The 20,489-nt window shown below is 40.4% G+C and overlaps 2 protein-coding genes and 1 long non-coding RNA gene across 8 annotated transcripts in view; all 3 read right to left on the reverse strand.

Moving 5' to 3' along the window:
- The window catches only part of LOC147843062 (uncharacterized), an 812,539-nt gene that overhangs the window by 585,461 nt on the left and 206,589 nt on the right, over positions 1 to 20,489 (reverse strand). The gene's annotated exons all lie outside the window — the stretch shown is intronic.
- Positions 611 to 9,903, reverse strand: btr05 (bloodthirsty-related gene family, member 5). 6 transcript variants are annotated; one of them, XM_087260024.1, is made up of 8 exons: positions 9,668 to 9,903; positions 9,144 to 9,220; positions 7,007 to 7,560; positions 6,824 to 6,919; positions 6,636 to 6,749; positions 6,432 to 6,552; positions 1,553 to 1,579; positions 611 to 1,388 (listed from the first exon to the last, which is right to left on the reverse strand). In XM_087260024.1, exons 2-8 carry the CDS (start codon positions 9,211 to 9,213, stop codon positions 847 to 849), a joined length of 1,524 nt encoding a protein of 507 aa, XP_087116150.1. In that variant the 5' UTR covers positions 9,214 to 9,220; positions 9,668 to 9,903; the 3' UTR covers positions 611 to 846.
- On the reverse strand, positions 9,918 to 19,977 carry btr06 (bloodthirsty-related gene family, member 6). The gene is given in 8 exon segments (NM_001127479.2): positions 9,918 to 11,672; positions 11,805 to 11,831; positions 14,311 to 14,449; positions 14,522 to 14,755; positions 14,829 to 14,924; positions 15,046 to 15,599; positions 17,740 to 17,819; positions 19,824 to 19,977. Coding segments are annotated over 7 exon segments (1,671 nt in total). The 5' UTR covers positions 17,813 to 17,819; positions 19,824 to 19,977; the 3' UTR covers positions 9,918 to 11,124.

Raw genomic sequence — 20,489 nt, forward strand, 5'->3', positions numbered from 1 at the left:
TTGGTGAGCCTGTGCAAATTGTAGCCTCAGTTTCCTGTTCTTAGCTGACAGGAGTGGCACCCAGTGAGGTCTTCTGCTGCTGTAGCCTATCTGCCTCAAGGTTGGACGTGTTGTGCGTTCAGAGAAGCTCTTCTGCATACCTCGGTTGTAACGAGTGGTTATCTGAGTTACTGTTGCCTTTATATCAGCTCAAACCAGTCAGACCATTCTCCTCTGACCACTGGCATCAACAAGGCATTTGCAACCACAGAACTGCCGCTCACTGGATATTTTATCTTTTTCAAACCATTCTCTGCAAGCCCTAGAGATGGTTGTGCATAAAAATCCCAGTAGATCAGCAGTTTCTCAAATACTCAGACCAGCCTGTCTGGCACTAACAACCATGCCACGTTCAAAGTCACCTAAAACACCTTTCTTCCAAAAATTGATGGTCAGTTTAAACTGCAGCAGATCTTCTTGACCATGTCTACATGCCTAAATTCATTGAGTTGCTGCCATGTGATTGGCTCGTTAGAAATTAGCATAACGAGCAGTTAGACAGATGTACCTAATAAAGTGGCCAGTGAGTTAGTATTTCATGCAACAAATTAAAAAAAATAATGACGAAATATCCCATATATAATGGTCTTTATTACAATAAAATCATTTTTTTCTTTACAAATTTTTAGATAAATTAATGAGTACATTTCACTGATTTTGCAGCAAATGGTGTAGTTGCAGGATGTACCAGCAGGAGCTAACATGATCACAACATGAACCTTGATTTAAAAATATGCATAATTACCATTTTGAGATTCCTTGTTTACAAACTTATTACAAATCGTCAATTTTATCTGAGGTGTACTTTCATTCGCTGTAATTAACAGGTGAGATGATCAGTGGTACTGAATGTTTACCGTTACTGGTAAAACACGCACAAAAATACGGATAAACCCTATTAATAAAAGACTGTCTAGTGAAAGAGAAGATATGAGATCTGGACACCACATCGAAGAAGCAGACCAGACCGTCCTCATAATCCACAAACACCCCAACCTTCTGCGGCTTCACATTTAGAGAGACCGCTGGATCAGCACAGGCCCAGTATTGATCTCCTTTCATCAGAGCCACACACCAGTGTCCGTCTTGAGGACTCAGTTTGATTTTCCCCTTCCTGTTAATTGATTCTCTGACCACACCTAAAATCCACTCAGTCTTGCCCTTCACCTTCACCTCAAAATAAAATCTCCCTGAGGAGAATCCCTCTCTTCCTAGGACCGAAGGGCAATGATCAAACCTCTCTGGGATATCTGGGAGGTCTTGATAAACGTCTCCTTGTATCATTTCTTTTCCATCATCAGACAGGATGAGTTCTGGATAAGCGGTATCACGATCCAGAGTCACATCCACTTAGAGTGAGAGATCAGATAATAAAATCAATTATTACATGCTTACAATAGAAAGACTTTCACATGTTTAATATTTAATAGCATCTTTTGTACAGGCAAGCAACGTATTGAGAGTTTTAATATTTGTGAAGGTTTTATGTGAGTGAACAGATCAGTCATTGTACCTGCAAACTGCTGTATCCTCCTCAACACTGTAAAGACAAAAAAAAAAAACAGACGATGAAGAGATCTTAACATTCATGTCCTACAAGAGATGTGGTGCATTAATTACGACATTACAAAACACAGACACCCTCTAGTGGCTAAAAATGACATACTGTGTCTTTTAAAGAGCCCATATTATGGGTTTTTGAAAATTCCCCTCCATGTAGTGTGTAACACAGCTCTAAGTGAAGTGAAGTATCCAGCTAAGGCTAAAATCTGTAAGAATACAGTGTTTAAAACGGTTGATTCATCTATAAAAGAGTCGACTCATAGTGCTTCAAACGAGTCGCCTTGATACCGATTCATTAGGTGTTTCGCCATGACGTACGAACGAAACCAAGTTATTCACGTGCACGCGCAAACCCGGGAGATTTCAAACCTGAGGCCCGCCCTCTGACGCAGAAACCCAGACACACACACACACCCACAAACACACGCACACCCACAAACACACGCACACAAACATGCCGGTCGATTGAAGACTGCAGATGGATATTATACTGAGTCTCTACCCAAAGATGAAACATCAGCATTATAACCAAGCAGTTGGAAACTTCTGGAAGCTACATGCTACAAAGAATACTTCATCTGAGTTTGTTAAAGGAAGGATCAGTAAAGAGTAACTTACTGATGGACGTCAGGATGGGTTTCTTCCATTTCTCAAGTGTAAGTACATGCGATTAAAGTTGCCTCGTTGACTCTAGCTTGCAAATGTATTTAGTTTTGATTTGTTACTTGTAACCGCGTGTACTGTATCAGGTTAACTGGCTATATTCTCTTATTGCGTGCAAAGTCACGTTAAAAACGTGACGCGTGCTGCTTTGTTTATGGAGCTCCGTGCTAGAGTTCTGCTCCCGCGATTTATTCGGAAATTTATTCCCGCGGCTGTCCCCGCGCCAGATTTCTGCGGCGCGGGAATAAATTTCCGAATAAATTGCGGGAGCGGTCGGTAACGGGTTTAATTTGGGACGGGAGCGGGCTGTCTAGCAATATCACGGATATTGCTATGCGAATTAGAAAGAGAGAGTCTGCTTGGTGCTTGTGTGTGTGTTAGTGCGCACGCGCGCGTATGAGAGAGAGCGAGAGAGAGCGAGAGAGAGAGCGAGAGAGAGCGAGAGAGAGAGAGAGAGAGAGAGAGAGAGAGAGCGAGCGAGCGAACGAGCTTTGTGTGCTTGGTGCTGTGTGTGTGTGTTTATACAGACAGCTTGGCTGTCTGGACTGTATACTGGGTGATTTTTGGTTGTGTTCTCCTCCGCTCTATCGGGATCGGGCGCGGCAGGCAGAAAACGGAGCGGGTTCTCAGGCTAAAACCTGGCGGGTGCGGGCGGAAGCGGGAGTGTTGTCGTCCGGAGGTGTGTGTGTGTTTTTGTGTGTGTGTGGCAGCTTAAATCCACGCCTACACTATCGAGCGTGTATGAACTGTGTTGTAAACTTCTAAGAGCCCACAAAAAACCAGGGAGAATCTTTCGGTTGTCTTCAAAGCAGAATCCTTTTTAATAAGAGGAAACTCAGCGTGGCTGTGGCGTCATCGAAAGCAAACTCTCAACTCCACAGCAAAACATAATACATTTTATACATGTTACAGCATGTAGGTGGGGTCAGTCATGGGGGGCAGTAAAACAAAGCATGCAAATGAAGTCTGGGTGCCATGGTTGCAAATGAAGTCTGGGTGCTATGCTGATCTCATCAATAGATAAGTACATCATTACAACAATGTGCAAATGATGTTCTGGAGACAGGGAATACAATAGATACAGCCATGCTGTGAAACCATTAATTACATCACTTTAGCATATAAATGAAGTCTGTAGTCAGGTTAAATGTCCCTCCAAATGGCATGTCAATGAAATGATTTAATTAAAAAAAACCAAAGAAAATAACTTTTCAGTTATACGTAGAGTATTGTTCATTTGGAATTAGATGCTAGAAATTTATATTTCCACAACTGTGATTACTTTTTATATTGCTGATTGGCTATTGGCCATTTCACTCTCTGACTGAAGGCAGTCGACCAATCGCGACAGACTGTCATCGGTCCAATCAGCGCAGATTAGCTTCGCGCTAAGGAGGGGTTTGGGAACAAATGAATCACTGGACGATTCATACGGGAGTCGCTGGGATAATTAGGTAAAAATAAATGCAGATTATAAGACCATGAAAGTGTTTTTTGACCTTGCATGCATATTAGACTGTTGTTGGAGACCCTTGCAACCAAAATATGACCCTATTTCATGTATAATATGGGCTCTTTAAGATAATGTCCATTACATTGAAAGTCCATTTGAAAAATACAGTGTTCTATTTAGGCGACAAGGTGGCTCAGTGGCTAGCACTGTCGCCTCACAGCAAGAAGGTCGCTGGTTCAAGTCCTGGCTGGGTCAGTTGGCATTTCTGTGTGGGGTTTGCATGTTCTCCCTGTGTTTGTGTGGGTTTTCTCTCCGGGTGCTCCAGGTCCAGAGTCCCAAGTCTAGAGACATGCTATAGGTGAATTGAATAAATTAAATTGGCTGTAGTGTATGCGTGTGAATGAGTGTGTATGGGTGTTTCCCAATACTGGGTTGCAGCTGGATGGGCATCTTTGTCACACCTGTTGCAATGCCCTAATTTGGACACTTGAGGACACTAGTTTGTTTTGTAGTTTCACTTCATTTCTCATCATCCTTAGTATTATTGATTGTGTTATGTTACAGCTGTTTCGTGTTTGTTAATTTAGGGCCTACTCACACTATGCCATCCGTACCGTGCCCAGGCCCGTTTCCCGGATCGTTTGAGAAGTGTGAGTGCGCTGAATCGGGCTCAAGCACGGTTCACTTGGCCGGCCCTGGCCCGGTTGGAAGAGGTGTGCCTGAGCGCGGTACACTTGGGCTTTGGCGCGGTACGCTTGTGTGTGAGCGCGAAACGCGCCAAAGCCCGAAACCGAAAGCGAGACGTGACTTTTAAGGGACTGTTTGATATGGATTTATTAATCATTCTTACTGTTCAGTGATCGCAAACTGCCGTAGTTTATTAAAGACGCAAACTCCTTACAGCACCACAGCTGCGCGCCTTCAGCAGACCTCCTCATTCCTGCAGCACGAGAGCTTTGATTGTTTATGAGCGCCAAAAGTGGCGGATCTGTTCGGTAAAATATCTGACTGCGTGTCACGGCATCCCTAAGGACTGTTTGGCGAAATATTTGACTGCATGTCACTGCATAACAAACGACTGAAACGATATAACTAGAGAACTCTCCACTGTGCTGCTGAGTGAGAGCGTATGGCAAGCCGTTTTAACATTTAAACCTTGTTCTGACTATCCATAAATATATTTAGAGATATAATTATATATTTTGACAAGTCATTATTATAATTCGACTTGTCAGAATGACAATTAGAGATATCTGCAATTACAATCGTACTAGTACGAAATCAGGCTGGAGATATCTGCAAATATATTATGACTAGTCATATTCCTCCATTGACTTCCATTGAAAAATATTTGCAGATATCTCTTGAGTTTTGACTCGTCAAAAATCCAATTCAAGATATCTACAACTGTAATTCGACTATTAGTAAATTAATTAGAGATATCTTCAAATATATTTGTAAATATCTCTAAATATTACGAATTAAAGACATCTCCAAATGTATGACTAGTAAAAACTCAGTTAGAGATATCTCTAATTACAATTGTGACTAGTCAAAACTCATTTAGAGATATCTGCAAATATTTTTCAACGGAAGTCAATGGAGGAATATGACTAGTCATAATATATTTGCAGATATCTCCAATCTGATTTCGTACTAGTACAATTGCAATTGCAGATATCTCTAATTGTTATTCTGACTAGTCGAATTATAATTATGACAAGTCAAAATATAATTAGAGATATCTCTAAATATATTTATGGAGTCAGAACAAAGATTTAAATGCTAAAAAGGCTTGCCATAGAGAGCGCTTCTGAACAGCGCAGCAGCGATGACGTAAGCGTGCCGAGGCCCGATATGGTGTGAGCGCGGGCCGTCGGGGGAGACGGGAGGGGGGACAAGCGTGCTTTGGCCCGGTTCGAGGCAACTGTACCTAGTGTGAGTACGGCCTTAGTCGTGTCTTTATAAACCCTCTTGTTCTCTGTTTTAGTTGCCTTAGGATTTTGTTGGTTCCTCACGTCTGTTATGTTTGTCTGGTTATCTAGTTTTTTGTATTACGATTGTTCTTGGATTCCTGTTTGTGTTAGTTTTTGTTAGCACTTGATAGCACTTCTACCCTGTCCTTGTTTTTACCCGTTTTTGGATTTTTGCCAGTTCCTTCGTCTGGTCATCTAGTTTTTGTATCTTGCTTATAGTTCTGTGCAAGATTTGGAAACCTTTGTCTCTTGGAAATCTCTGTCTTTTTGGATACCTTTGTCTTTTTGTTAATAAATTGCTGCACATGGATTTTTGCCTTTTGTGTGATTCTCCCCCACTCGTGACAATCTTATGCAAAACATAAGCTGGATAAGTTGGCGGTTCATTCCACTGTGGCGACCTCTGATGAATAAAGAGACTAAACTAAAGGAAAATGAATGCATATTTTATTTATCATTACTCCTTTAGGATTTGACCGAAATGAAAGTGCATACACGTTGGTAGGTTATGTCATTAAGAAAGCTGATTTTAAATATGATTCAGAGCCTGTTTCTCTGCCAACTTCACTCAATTGAAATGAAACATTCTCCTATCTCAAATTTGTGAACAGCACCGAACAGCATTATAACAATTTGTGTTCACAGGAATCTGCAGTTACTCTCATATACTTATTTTGTCGCATACATTTTTAATTTATTCCTAAAATAGTGTTGTGTTGTGTTTGATAGTAACCAACCAGTTTGACTGACTTTCTGGTCTGGGGTTTCCTGCAGTTGAGTCAGAGCTCTCCTCAGAGTCTCCAAGCTCACATCAGACCAGTTCCTGCCATTTAAAGGGCTGCATATGGATGGGTAAAGCTACAACATGAGAAAGGAGAAATCATTCAGCTGGAGGAGTCCGAGTGTTGTCCTGTGATGTGAACAGATAGAAAGTCACTGACCTGTAGGAGCTGAAGGTGATCCTTAGTGTGTGAGAGATGATCCAGCTCTGAGTTTCTTATCTTCAGTTCATTGATTTCCTGCTGCAGCTCTTGAATCAGCTTTTCATCCTGCTTCTGAAATATACAGTGAAATTACTTTTCGAGAAATCTAAACACCATCTATTAAGTATTGAATATCTTGAGCTCACTTTTCTGAGTTCTGCCAAGTGTTTGATGTCTCGAATCTTCTTGTTTCTGTCCTGAATCATCTTCTGCATGTCTTTCTGAGTTTCTATCAGCTGAGTCTACAGAAGGAAACACGAACACATTTGATCACCCAATGAGAACTTTGCTTTGAAGAAAAAAGTTACATTTTTATTAGTATCTCTCACCTTTTTCACTTTACTCTCCTCCTCTAGAGGAACAGTGTTGTGAGTCTTGTGGTCTCCGTCAGTGCAAAACACACAAACACACATCTGATCATCTCTACAGAACAGCTCCAGAGGTCTCTCGTGTTTCTGGCATATATAGTCCTTTATATTCTTCACAGGCTCCATCAGTTTGTGTTTCTTGAAGTTCGGGACTCTTCGATGAGGCTCTAAGTGAGTTTCACAGTAAGAAGTCTGACAGGCCAGACAGGACTTCATGGCTTTCATTTTTCTCCCATCACAGATGTCACAGAGAACCTCAGATATTCGCACGGTCAACCTTTCCTTAAAGAGTTGGCCAAGCTGTCTAAGCTCTGTGTTGATCTTCAAGTCAGGTCTATCGCTGAATCTTTCTCTACACAATGGACAGCTACAGACCAGACTGTTCTCCCAGCTCGAGTTCAGGCAGCTCTTACAGAAGTTGTGTCCACATGGAGTGCTGACTGGATCAGTGAACACATCCAGACAAACTGAACACTGAAGCTCTTCGAACAGAGGACGCATGGAGGATGACAGAGCTAAAAAGAAAAGAAAACATTCAAGTGCAAATGTTCAGAATATTTATGTTAATGTTAAGGGTCACACTATAGTATATTTAACTAATTACATGTGTCAAAAAAATAAAGCACAATGTGCTTATCGTGCTTGAACTGTTCTTCAAAATACTTTTAATCTTACTAGGGTGGGGTATGGTTATAAGTAATGGTTTAAAAGTATGTTTTAGGGCCTTTTAAAAAGGTTTAGAAGCCACATAGATGCATTTTCATACAGTAAATGCATTTTCATACAGTAAATGCAAGATACAATTACACGCATTTATTTTTATCTGGCCACAATTAAAAACAAGCGTACAGTGCCTGATAAAGGATCTGTATAAAATGATACATTTATTTAGGCATAATAATGCATTGTAGTTGTAGACACCTACAGTAATTTGCAATATAGGCTTATTCTGAAAACGTAGCCCTATACATTTCTGGAGATCACAAATTATGTAGCCAGAGCTATGTATGGCTGCATTTCATCTTTAAAAGGAACTTAACGAGGCAGCATGACGCCCTTCCTTTTTGCGCTTACCGGATGACTGAATTGCTTTTAAAAACACTGCGGTTGGGTTCAAGGAAGTGGACGGTTGGGTCAATTGGTGCTTTTGAAAACACTATCGGTTGGGTTTAGGGCAGGAGGAGGGTGTATCGGTCAGTCAGTCAGTCAGTAGACAGCAGTCTCTGGTGAATTTACGAGAGAAGAGCAGGCGTGGAGGGCACTCGCGAGAGAAATTTGAGATTTGCCAACAGCTAGCTCTCTGCAAATCTCACATGGTCACCCACTGAATCTAAGCAGGGCTGTGTCCGGTCAGTACCTGGACGGGAGACCACATGGTGAAAGCTAAGTTGCTGCCAGAAGTGGTGTTAGTGAGGCCAGCAGGGGGCGCCCAACCTGCGGTCGATGTGGGTCCTAATGCCCCAGTATAGTGAAGGGGACTTTATACTGCTCAGTGAGCGCCGTCTTTCGGATGACACGTTAAATTGACTCTCTGTGGTGGTTAATAATCCCAGGATGTCCTGTGAAAAGAGTAGGGGTTTCACCTTGGCATCCTGGTCAATTTTGCCCCTTGGCCTCTGTCCACCATGGCCTTCTAACCCTCCCAATATCATAATTGGCTTCATCACTCCTCTCCACCAATCTTGCACAATATAGCTGCCGTCCAAGACATCTAGGTGGATGCTGCACACTGCTGGTGGATAAGGAGATTCCCTCTATGTGTGAAGCGTTTTGAGTGCCCAGAAAAGCCCTATATAAATGTATAGAATTATTATCTCAAAACGTGTACACAGCAGCCCCTGGCGGATTCGCAAAAACAAAAAACTGCAAAAAAACGTAGCTCCTGGGACGTATTTGGCGCTCTTCAGAAATATATATAGGGGTACATTTTCAGAATGAGCATGGGCTGGTTATATATAGTAGATCCATATTAAATGATTTAGGTACAACATTAGTGATTATTTTTTACCAACACAGTTGTGGCCCCCATCAAAAAATATATATTTCTGAACAAATCAGTTAAATGAATTATTTAATGACTAACTTAAAATAGACTCACAGAGAGATCTGTCCATGCTTAGTCTCTTGGTGGTTCGCATTGGTAATGGTGGTGGTAAAGAATTTGCCATTTCTGTTCTTCATTTCCAGGAGAGGAAAAAAAAAACACAACTCATATTTCATCCCAAGATTTGTTCACCTTCTTGTTGTCAAGTCATCCAATAAAATACTCTACACAAATCATTAACATTCCCCACAAGAACACACACACACACACACACACACACACACACACACACACCTAAATATTTGATTTGTATGTCTAAAAGTCAAATAAATTGGCATTCAAATACAGAAATGTATTTCATTTTTTAAATCCAAGTTTCCATTGTGTTCTATCTGTCCACAGTTCACACTTTTGATGCGTTGAGTTTTGTTTTACAATGATAAGAACATTTTAACACTTCTCAAACATTTCTTATTAAAAAAACTAATAATAGCAATCTAGTATTGACCAGCCAAGTCAATTAAAAGTACTCTACTTAACCATTTCAATAACATTGAATAAAGATTTCCATAACTCACCTGTGAGTGAATATCAGCTGTGTTCACAAGAAGTCTTAATATTTTTTCGATTATTTCAAGTTATATCTTTATTTAAGACTGTTGTTCGGTAGTTCCACCTTCAGACATGTCAGATTTCCTCTTATATTTTCTGAACTTCAGACTTTGACCTTATATCAGGTGTGTTTCTGTGTGCATCTATAAAGCTCCACAGGTCTCCTCTCCTGTTAGTCCTATAAAGTGCTTTGTGTCGGACTAAAAAAAAAATCTGTTTTGCAATGTAGGATTTTATTGTTACACAACCCAACCCAATACAAATTTTCTGTGATGTTTCACACAAAAATTGTCTAACAAAAAGACTTTTTGTTGCCAGATAAATGTGAAGAGATTTAATGTCAACAACTGTGACCTTCTTCGGACATATAGTGCAAATGCATATATTTTTATGTAGAATTAGAAATGAAGTACAATATATATATATATGCTGAATCCTGCATGAACAGGAAGTTGCAAAGACACTATTTTTCTGTATTTTGATGTGCTTCCAACTGAAACAGAATATTGATTAGGGGGGCGGAGCTTTGTATTGTGCATCATTCCCTCATAAACTACCGGTAAGAGGGGCGTGGTTAAGGATATTAATATAATGTTGCTATTGAAGCCCTCAAATTTGATATCAACACAAGGATTGCTACTTCAAGGGTGGAAGCAAATGGTCAGACTTTGATATAAGATTACCAAAACAAAGTATTTTTCAGTGGATTAACTGACACAGATTAACTATTTACCTGAAGAATTACAATGTGAGTTAGCAAATAAACACTGTAATTTTGGATTTAATGTGGACTAAGCCAGACAGTTAAGAATAACCACAAAAAACAAATCTATCTGAATAAAATAGTATATATGGCATACACCTGTCCAACTGCTCTTTAACTCACATTTCTAATCAGCCAATCACATGGCAGCAACTCAATGCATTTAGACATATATACATGGTCAAGACGATCTGCTGCAGTTCAAACCGAGCATCAGAATGGGGAGGAACGGTGATTTAAGTGACTTTGAACATGGCATGGTTGTTGGTGCTGGAAAGGCTGGTCTGAGTATTTCAGAAACTGCTGATCTACTGGGATTTTCAAGCACAACCATCTCTAGAGAATGGTCAGAAAAAGAGAAAATATCCAGTGAGCGGTAGTAGCCTACCTACCAACTGGTTTGAGTTAATAGAAAGGCAATAGTAACTCAAACAAGCACTCATTACAAGCAAGGTCTTCAGAAGAGCATCTCTGATCACACAACACGTCAATACCATGTCAATATGGACCAAAATCTCTTTCAATATTTAATATTTCAAGTACCTTGGTGAATCGATGCCACAAAGGATTAAGACAGTTCTGAAGGCAAAAGGGCATTCAACCCAGTACTAGTAAGGTGTACCTAATAAAGTGGCCGGTTACTGTATTTAGAGTGTACAATTATTCAATGGATTTAACAGCTGAGATGATCAGCGGTGCTGAATTTTTACCTTCATCATTAATGCATGGGCTGAATAAAGGATAGAGTTTCTCTGTAAAAGATTGTCCAGTGAAAGAGTAGATGTGAGATCTTGACTCAACATCATAGAAGGAGACCAGCCCGTCGTCATAATCCACAAACACACCAACCTTCTGCGGTTTTTCTCTTACAGACAGACGGACAGCTGGAGCATCAAAAGCCCAATACACATCAGAATTCCTCAGACCCACAGCCCAGTATCCGTGCTGAGGACTGAGTGTGATCTTTCCCTTCCTCTTAACAGATTCACTGGCCACTCCTAAATCCCATTTAGTCTTTTCTTTCACCTGCACCTCAAAATAAAATCTCTTCGAGGAGAATCCCTCTTTTCCAAGGACAGTGTTGCATTGATCATATCTCTGTGGGTTGTTTGGGAGATTTTGGTTAGTGTCTCCATGTGTCACTTGTTTCCCGTCATCAGTCAGGATGAGAAATGGATTAGCTGTATCAGGATCCAGAGTTACATCCACTGAGAATAAGAGATATAAATCACAGCTTCTCAATACAATATTGTTAATGTTTTTAAACATTACTTGTTTGTAAATGTTTGTAAATTGTTTGTAAATGTTTTTAAAACTATTATTGTGATCTGTCACTGTACCTGCATAGTGCTGCATCCTCCTCAACACTGTGAAAATAAATAATAAGAAGACATTATCTTTAAATTCATGTAGTATAAAAATGTTTAACTGACTGATGGTCTCAACATAGGTTCAATCTGAAAATGTTGTCCTATATACATTTCTGGAGACTGACGAATTATGTAGCCTGAAGTACATATGGCTGCACGACGCAACGGGCGGTGTGACACGGTTCCTTTTCGCGCTTAACAGCTGACCGCTTACCTGACGGGTTTGAGTCTGGTGGAGAATGGTTTCAGAAAGCAGGTAAGACAAAAACAGACGCCAAAAAAATTAAATAAATGAGAAAATACCAGGGTAAGAATGTTGTAAAACGTGGTAAAAATCAGGCGAGGACTTTTCTTTTTCTGGCTTGCTTTAAATTTGTCGGTTGGGTTTAGGGAAGTGGCTGGCCGGGTCAATCAGTGCTTTTGAAAACACTGTTGGTTGGGTTTAGGGAAGGACGTGGGTAGGTCAGTTGATTAGTCAGTCAGTCAGTCGACTGCACCTCTGGTGGATTTACACGAGAACAACAGGCACAGATGTCACTCGCGAGAGAAATTAGAGATTTCAAAAAGCGTACACAGCGTACACATTGACATCATCAATATGAAAAACAAAAACCATGGATGTCGATGGTTACAGGTTTTCATTCATTCATTCGTTTTCTTTTCGGCTTTGTCCCTTTATTAATCTGAGGTCGCCACAGCGGAATGAACCGCCAACTAATTCAGCATAAGTTTTACACAGCGGATGCCCTCCCAGCTGCAACCCATCACTGGGAAACACCCACACACTCTCATTTACACACATAAACTACGGAAAATTTACCTTACCCAATTCACCTATGGCGCATGTATTTGGACTGTAGACCAGAGCACCCGGAGGAAACCCACATGAACATAGGGAGAATATGCAAACTCCACACAGAAATACCAACTGATCCAGCCGAGGCTCAAACCAGCAATCTTCTTGCTGTGAGGTAACTTACTGCACCACTGCACCGCTCCTACATCACATACACTACAATTAAACTTTTTAAAACAGGTTTAATGCAAAAAAATGTTTTAAGCATAAGTTTAGCTTTTTTATTGTCTATGATTCAGGATAGATTTTGTTTTCTACCAGTGCTGAACTGAACTATACTATACATATTAACCTGCTGAGCTGAGATTTGACCAGCTACTAATTCTGAGACTGAATTATACTGTTATGAGGAGTGCTGCCAATGGCATTAATGTGTGTGCATCACACTCCTCTTGAGTACTGTATTGACCTTATTCTCAAATGCGGAAGTGCGCCTGTTTTCGCGATTGTCTTAGAACTTCCGTTTCAGTCGCCTATGGGAGAAATGACAAGGAATAATAAACGGCAAAAAAAGGTCAAACTACTTGCTCTACAAACAAATGTTTGCATGACTATACAGACCAAGTAGAATAATACAACAAGGAAATATCAGTTTGCAACATCAAACAACGAAACGAGCAGTTTTTAATGTCTAAAAATGAATGAAAGTGAATGAGACCGAAAGTCTCGTGCCAAAAAGATTCAAATGGCAGTGCCCGCTCGTCGGTGGAGAATAAGGTCAATAGGATAACCCAGAGTCATTGTTGATATGTACTCCTGTATACATTTCTGAAAAGCAAAGAATACGTCCTAGGAGTTACTTTTTATGTAGTTTTTGCTTTCACAAATCCATCAGAGGCTGCTGTTTGCGCTTTTTCAGATATCAAATTTCTCTCAAAAGTGCCCTATGCGCCTGATTTTCTTGCATAAAGCCACCAGAGGCCTCTGTCGACTGACTAACACACCAACCGATCCTCCCACCCACCGCCTTCCCTAAACCCACAGTGTTTTGAAAAGCAATCCAGAAAAAGGAAAGCCTGGTTTTTACCACATTTTCAGATCTTACCACGTTCTCACCCTGTTATTTACTTGTTTATTTTTTGCCTTTAGTTTTACCTGCTTTCTGAAACCGTTCTTCGCCGAACTTGAACCCTGTCATCGTGCCAACTTCTTTCCACCTTCCAAGTCTGCCGATTTACATGGTGAGCTACTGGGCAAACTGGTAACAGCGCAAAAGCGGTCCATACAGAGGTAAGTGGTCAGCTAGTAGCACAAAAAGACACAAAAGCTGCATCTTATCATTGCGTAGCATTCATTTTAAAGACAAAATGCAGCCATACGTACCTCTGGCTACATAATTTGTGCTCTCCAGAAATGTAGAGGAAGGTACATATTAAAAAAGAGTCTGTTTTGATATTTGAGCTCCAGAAGGATTGAAAGAGGATTGACGAAGCCTGAGACATCAGTTTGTTGTTCATGTTTGCTTAGGGTTAATGTTTGTATTTATGATTTGTTGGTATTATTTTCACAATAGCATACTGAACTCAGAGACGGAGCTGGATCCATGCTGTAATATTTATTGTTAAACAAAATAATGCGATAGCAGCACAATGGGTCTTTTTGTATTTGATATTGATCTACCTGTTTGACTGAGTTTCTGGTCCAGAGTTTCCTGCAGTTGAGTCAGAGCTCTCCTCAGAGTCTCCAAGCTCACATCAGTGTTCATACTGATTTCAGGCCAGTTCTTGAGGTTTGGTGGGCTGCATATGGATGGGTAAATCTACAGCAGGAGGGAGAAGAAATCATTCAGCTGGAGGAGTGTTCAGCATTCAGCAGACAGAGAGTCACTGACCTGTAGAAGGTGAAGATGATCCTCAGTGCTTGAGAGATGATCCAAATCAGAGCTTCTCATCTTGAGCTCAGTGATTTCCTGCTGCAGCTCTTGAATCAGCTCTTCCTCCTGTTTCTCTGCTGCTTTCTGCTTCTCCTCCATCATCTCCAGCAGCTCGGCCTGACATCTCTCAATGGAGCGCATTAAATCACTGAAGAGTTGTAACCTGGATGCTTTCTCTCGCTCTGTGCTTTTCTGAAATACACAGTTATATTTTATTAAAAGAAATCTACATATCATCCATCAAATATTGAACATTTCATCTCACCTTTCTGAGGTCTGCTGAGTGTTCGATGTCTTGAATCTTCTTGACTCTGTCCTGGATCATCTGCTGCACATCTGTTTGAGTCTTTATCATCTGAATCTATATAGAGACACACACACACACAATTGCTCATTCATGATTTTACATCTAACAGAAGATCTTCTGGAAACATTTCTACCAAGTTACCAAAGTAAGGTTTCCTATTGGGAGTAACTCATACCTTCTTCTCTTTACTCTCCTCCTCTAGAGGAACAGTGTTGTGAGTCTTGTGGTCTCCATCAGTGCAAAACACACAAACACACATCTGATCATCTCTACAGAACAGCTCCAGAGGTCTCTCGTGTTTCTGGCATATATAGTCCTTTATATTCTTCACAGGCTCCATCAGTTTGTGTTTCTTGAAGTTCGGGACTCTCAGATGAGGCTCCAGGTGAGTTTCACAGTATGAAGTCTGACATGTCAAACAGGACTTCAGGGCTTTCATCTTTCTCCCTTCACAGATGTCACAAAGAACTCCAGATATTCTCAAGGTCAACCTTTCCTTAAAGAGTTGGCCAAGCTGTCTAAGCCCTGTGTTGATCTTCAAGTCAGGTCTATCGCTGAATCTTTCTCTACACAATGGACAGCTACAGACCTGACTGTTCTCCCAGCTCGTGTTCAGGCAGCTCTTACAGAAGTTGTGTCCACATGGAGTGCTGACGGGATCAGTGAACACATCCAGACACACCGAACACTGAAGCTCCTCAAACAGAGGACTCATGGAGGATGACAGAGCTGAAGAGAAGAGAAATAATAAAAATATATCACCTCCTGTTCATTTTTACAGATATTATACAGAGTGTATTTATATTAAGCACATTGAACTATTTACAAAAAGTATAGTATAACATACTTATTGTACATTTCCTGTTTTTGAGTTGGGATATGGTTAGGGTATTAGAATAATTTATGGTCACAGAGATGTATTTTCAGACAATAATGAAAGATATAATCATACAGATATAATTTTAAGTTAAACCATAAAATAAAAAACATATGCACATAATAAATGACCTTTATAAAATGATATAATTAGTTAAGGCAAACTACATATTACATAGTCTAACGAGGGGATGTGACACTGACAATAGGGATAAGAATCCAAATGCAGGGTTTTATTGACAGGATGGTCAGGCAAGCAATGATCAACACAGGAGCAAACAGATATAAGAGGGCAATCCAGAGTCGTAGTCGAAATAGCTGGCAAATTGTCAATAGGCAGGCAGCATACAGGAATAATCAAACAAAACAAAGCAAAGATTTAAAACACGGAAGGCAAGGAAAATGCATTGTAATGTCACTTAACAGATAACAAGTGTTGTAAAATGTGCGAGTCCTTTAAGGGGCGGGGCTGCTGTTTGTGTGTGTGTTTGAAGCGGAGGGGGAGAGACAGAGAGAGAGGAGCGGTTTTCCGCAATGAGTTTTTCACTGATGTTCCCTCTTTCAGTGACTGATCTAGTTGTACCACACAGATAGTAATAAATAATTGGACCAAGTTACATGTGTCCTCGTTCATTCACCAGCTGCAGTGGCGTAGCGCAAAATGCAGGGCCCCCCTGCAGGGATCACTGACGGGGGACGGGGAGAGTCGGTGGAGTGACGACGCAAGGAAACGATCATAAATTGAGGAGCGGGAAAGGGGGGGGGGGTAGAGTGACAACACGGGGAAGCCTTCACAAACTGAGAAGCGATAACAAACTAAGGAGCGGGAAAGGGGGGCGGGTGGAGCGACGACGCAGGGTGGCATTCACAAACAAGCGGCAAGAGCGTCAAAGTAGCCGGAAGTCATTAATTTTCAATGAGAACGGGTGGCGAGGAGCAGCGCGGCGCGTCTTCTCCGGTGTGGGCGTCGAGGAGGACTTAAAATCAAGTCAACTTTATGGTATGAGCTATGACGCGGTTCGGCGGCAAGCAATCAGAATGAAGTAGTCCACCATTTGAGAGGAGTTCAGAGAACACAGACCTGTGAACTTTGGTTCCAACCACAGTTGTTCCGAGGGGTTTGATTATTGCGGTTGCCGGATTTTCAATTTTTGATAATCGCGACAACGCGGGGCCCCCTAATCACGCGGGGCCCCCCCGGCCCTGGAGTAATAAGTATATCTCCCCTGCTATCTCTAACACAGCAAAAGGACAGAGCAGGAAAGGTTAACACAAGACTCAGCCATGAGTGTCTCAAAGTGAGCCGAATATATGTGTGTGTAATCAGTCATTAAACAGCATCAGCTGTGAGAGTGTAATCAGTCAGGATCTGGAACCGGTTGTGTGTGTGTGGTGCATGACTTTTAAAGACCATTGTAAGGCAGGATTGTAGTTCATGTTAAGCTGCGGTCACACTAGTGCAGGGGTGGCTCTCCAGGAACAAGGTTGGCCACCCCTGCACTAGAGTTTGATAATGCGAAATTCTGTCGTGCAGCGCAGCGAAAAGGGGTGGGAATAAACAAGATTATTAGGCTTTTAAAAAGTGAGCGATTGCTCCATGTTTTAAATGTCTGTCCAGAGATGTTATGTTTTGATCCTTGTTTGGTCTCACGCAGTCAAGTGATGCGATTTGGCATCCTTATGCATGACCCCGCATTTCCAGTCTGACGCATTCGTGTGCGTATGAATGGAAGTCTATGGGAGAAAAAGTCTGTGTGACCGCAGCTTGAGTGTGAATGTTTTTCAGTGATCCCGGGTGTTTTAGATCGCTGGTGATCATGACACATAGTAGTAATGACACCATATATAGAATTGAACCATAAAAAGGGATTTAGATACAACACTGGCAATTATCTGTTTTGAATTTGACCAACACAGTGTACAAAAAAAGTAAGTGTTGGTGAACAAATTGTTTTAAATGATTTGTTTAACAACTAACTCAAGATAGACTCACATGGAGGTTCATCTTTACTGCATCTCCTGGTCTCTGCTGGTCGCTTTGATAATGTTGGTAAAGACTGTGCCATTGCTTTTCTGCATTTCCAGGGGAACAAAAATGACAGCACATTTAATTTCATCCTAAAATTTGTTCTCGTTTTGTTGTCCTCAAGTTATGTAACAAAAGCCGGTCTTTGTATAACTTCAACATTACACTACATTAATTGTATTTTTATTATTGATTATTAATGTGACATCTATATTAATGCAAGAACTCCACAAATAATATTTTAGGTCATATAAATAATATTAATTCATGATTACAGCTTTTAGCTGAATGGGCATCCGCTGAGTAAAACATATGCTGGATAAGTTGGCGGTTCATTTCGCTGTGGCGACCCCTGATTAATAATGGAACTAAGCCGAAAAGTAAATGAATGAATGATTGCAGCTTTTAATAAGTGTTTTGCATCAAAAGTCAAATACACTGAACAGCATCATTACAATTCAAGTGCAATTTCAATTCTAATTCAAGTGGTGCAGTTTTCATTGTGTTCCGTCTATCAGCAGTTCACACTCTTGCTGCATTGAGTTTTATTTTACAGTAATATAAATACGGTAAGCTTTTCAATCAGACAAATCAAACTTTCCAAGGGTGTAGATTTGCTCTTGATTTTGGTGGGGAAGTACATCCCTAGAGCGCATGTATTGAACAGCACAAATTCTGTTTCGTGCTTTTAAAAACATTTAAACACTTAATAATACAAATAACTATTAATAAAGCATGCCCTATGCTGCAAAATTCAATTCATATGATTTTACTGTAGTCCGGGTTTGAGGAGGTAAGAATGTACCGAAGTTTAAAGAGGTATGTGATGCAATTTAACCATTTTAACCCCTATTATCTATTATATGTCTATGAATTTACCCTTTGAGCAGATCTAGGTTACTAAGGGTTGCCTGAGCATTAATTTATTTTGAAGGCAATTAAATTATTGGTAGGGACATTTCTGTAATTGCTGGATATTAGTGGGGACATGTCCCTTCTGTCCATGCCAATTCTACACCCTTGCTTTCCATACAGTTCTTGGTAAATAAATGTATGAGGGCACACGGTAACACTTTACAATAACAGTACATGAATAATGATGTATTAATATGTAAACTACACCTTATTATGAATTACTAATGAGTTAAGGTATGCACTAATCATAAATTAACTTTAACTACAACATGACTCACATGAGTTCATGTGTCAATAACGGCTACCTTAATTACTTGTTAGTACATGTTGTTAATTAACGTATTAATTAACATTTAAGTTAAATGTAACCAACATGAACTTCATTCATTCATTCATTCATTCATTTTCTTGTCGGCTTAGTCCCTTTATTAATCCGGGGTCGCCACAGCGGAATGAACCGCCAACTTATCCAGCAAGTTTTTACGCAGCAGATGCCCTTCCAGCCGCAACCCATCTCTGGGAAACATCCACACACACATTCATACACTACGGACAATTTAGCCTACCCAATTGACCTGTACCGCATGTCTTTGGACTGTGGGGGAAACCGAAGCACGCGGAGGAAACCCACGCGAAGGCAGGGAGAACAAACTCCACACAGAAACGCCAACTGAGCCGAGGTTTGAACCAGCGACCCAGCAACCTTCTTGCTGTGAGGCGACAGCACTACCAACTGCGCCACTGTACTTACATTGAAATGAATACTACAATGTACTTATTGTGTAAATAAATACATGTTTTATATCGTACCTATGACTGATTAAATGCCTTCATGTAATTTCATCTGTAATTCATTTCTGTAATTACACTGTTGATCATCCCTAACACCTTAACTCTTCCTTAAACCTACCCATACCACCAAACCTGTCTCTAAACCTACCCAAATCCCCTTTCAAGAGCACCAGAAATCTTCTACAATACATTGTGAACACAGTAAGTACATTGTTTTTATTTTTTGATGCATGTACATGTAGTTGAGGTGACCTAAAATAAAGTCGGACCACTTATAATAATAGCAAACATGCTGTTATGTGGTATTGTTTATCTTATTAGAAACAGATATAGACCAAACTTACCTGTTAGTGAATATCAAAGGTGTTCATACGCAGTATGTCTCAGAAATGCTCAATAAATAATAATAATAATATTAAAGATAAGGTTTTTAGAGGTTGCTGTTTGGTATTCGCACCTTCAGACATGTCCGATTTTCTCCCATATTTTCTGGACTTCAGACTTTAACCTTATATCAGGTGTGTTTCGTGTGTGTGTACATCTATAAAGCTAAACTGATAACCTGTCCTGTTAGTACTATAAAGACACACCATTAATTCATTCACACTTTTGCTGAAAAATAACATGCAAAGCAGAGTTTTCCAGAAAAAAAAACTTACCGTGTTTATTATATATAGTTGAGTGTTTTGTTTTATAGTTTGATTCCGTTCCTCTCAAGAAGCCAAATGAACGTTTAATGTTCTTTACAGTGCCTCTCAGATAAAGAAATCACTGTTGAATCGTTTTCACATGTCTGGGTTTCACAGCAGTGGAAGTCGTCATAGTTGAGTAAACCTAGAGTGCAGTGAATGGGAGAGTACAACAAATATATATATTTATATATTAGGGGTGTCACGATTTAGATTTTAAATCGAAATCGATCGAAATTTATGCTCAATTTCGATTATCGAATCAAAAAATAGAATCGTCGATGCTGCCACGCCCCCATGTCACGTCAGCTTGGCTTTGCA

This window comes from Danio rerio, chromosome 7 (genome assembly GCF_052040795.2).
Source record: "Danio rerio strain M-AB ecotype USA chromosome 7, GRCz13ab, whole genome shotgun sequence".
Classification (NCBI taxonomy): Eukaryota; Metazoa; Chordata; class Actinopteri; order Cypriniformes; family Danionidae; genus Danio; species Danio rerio.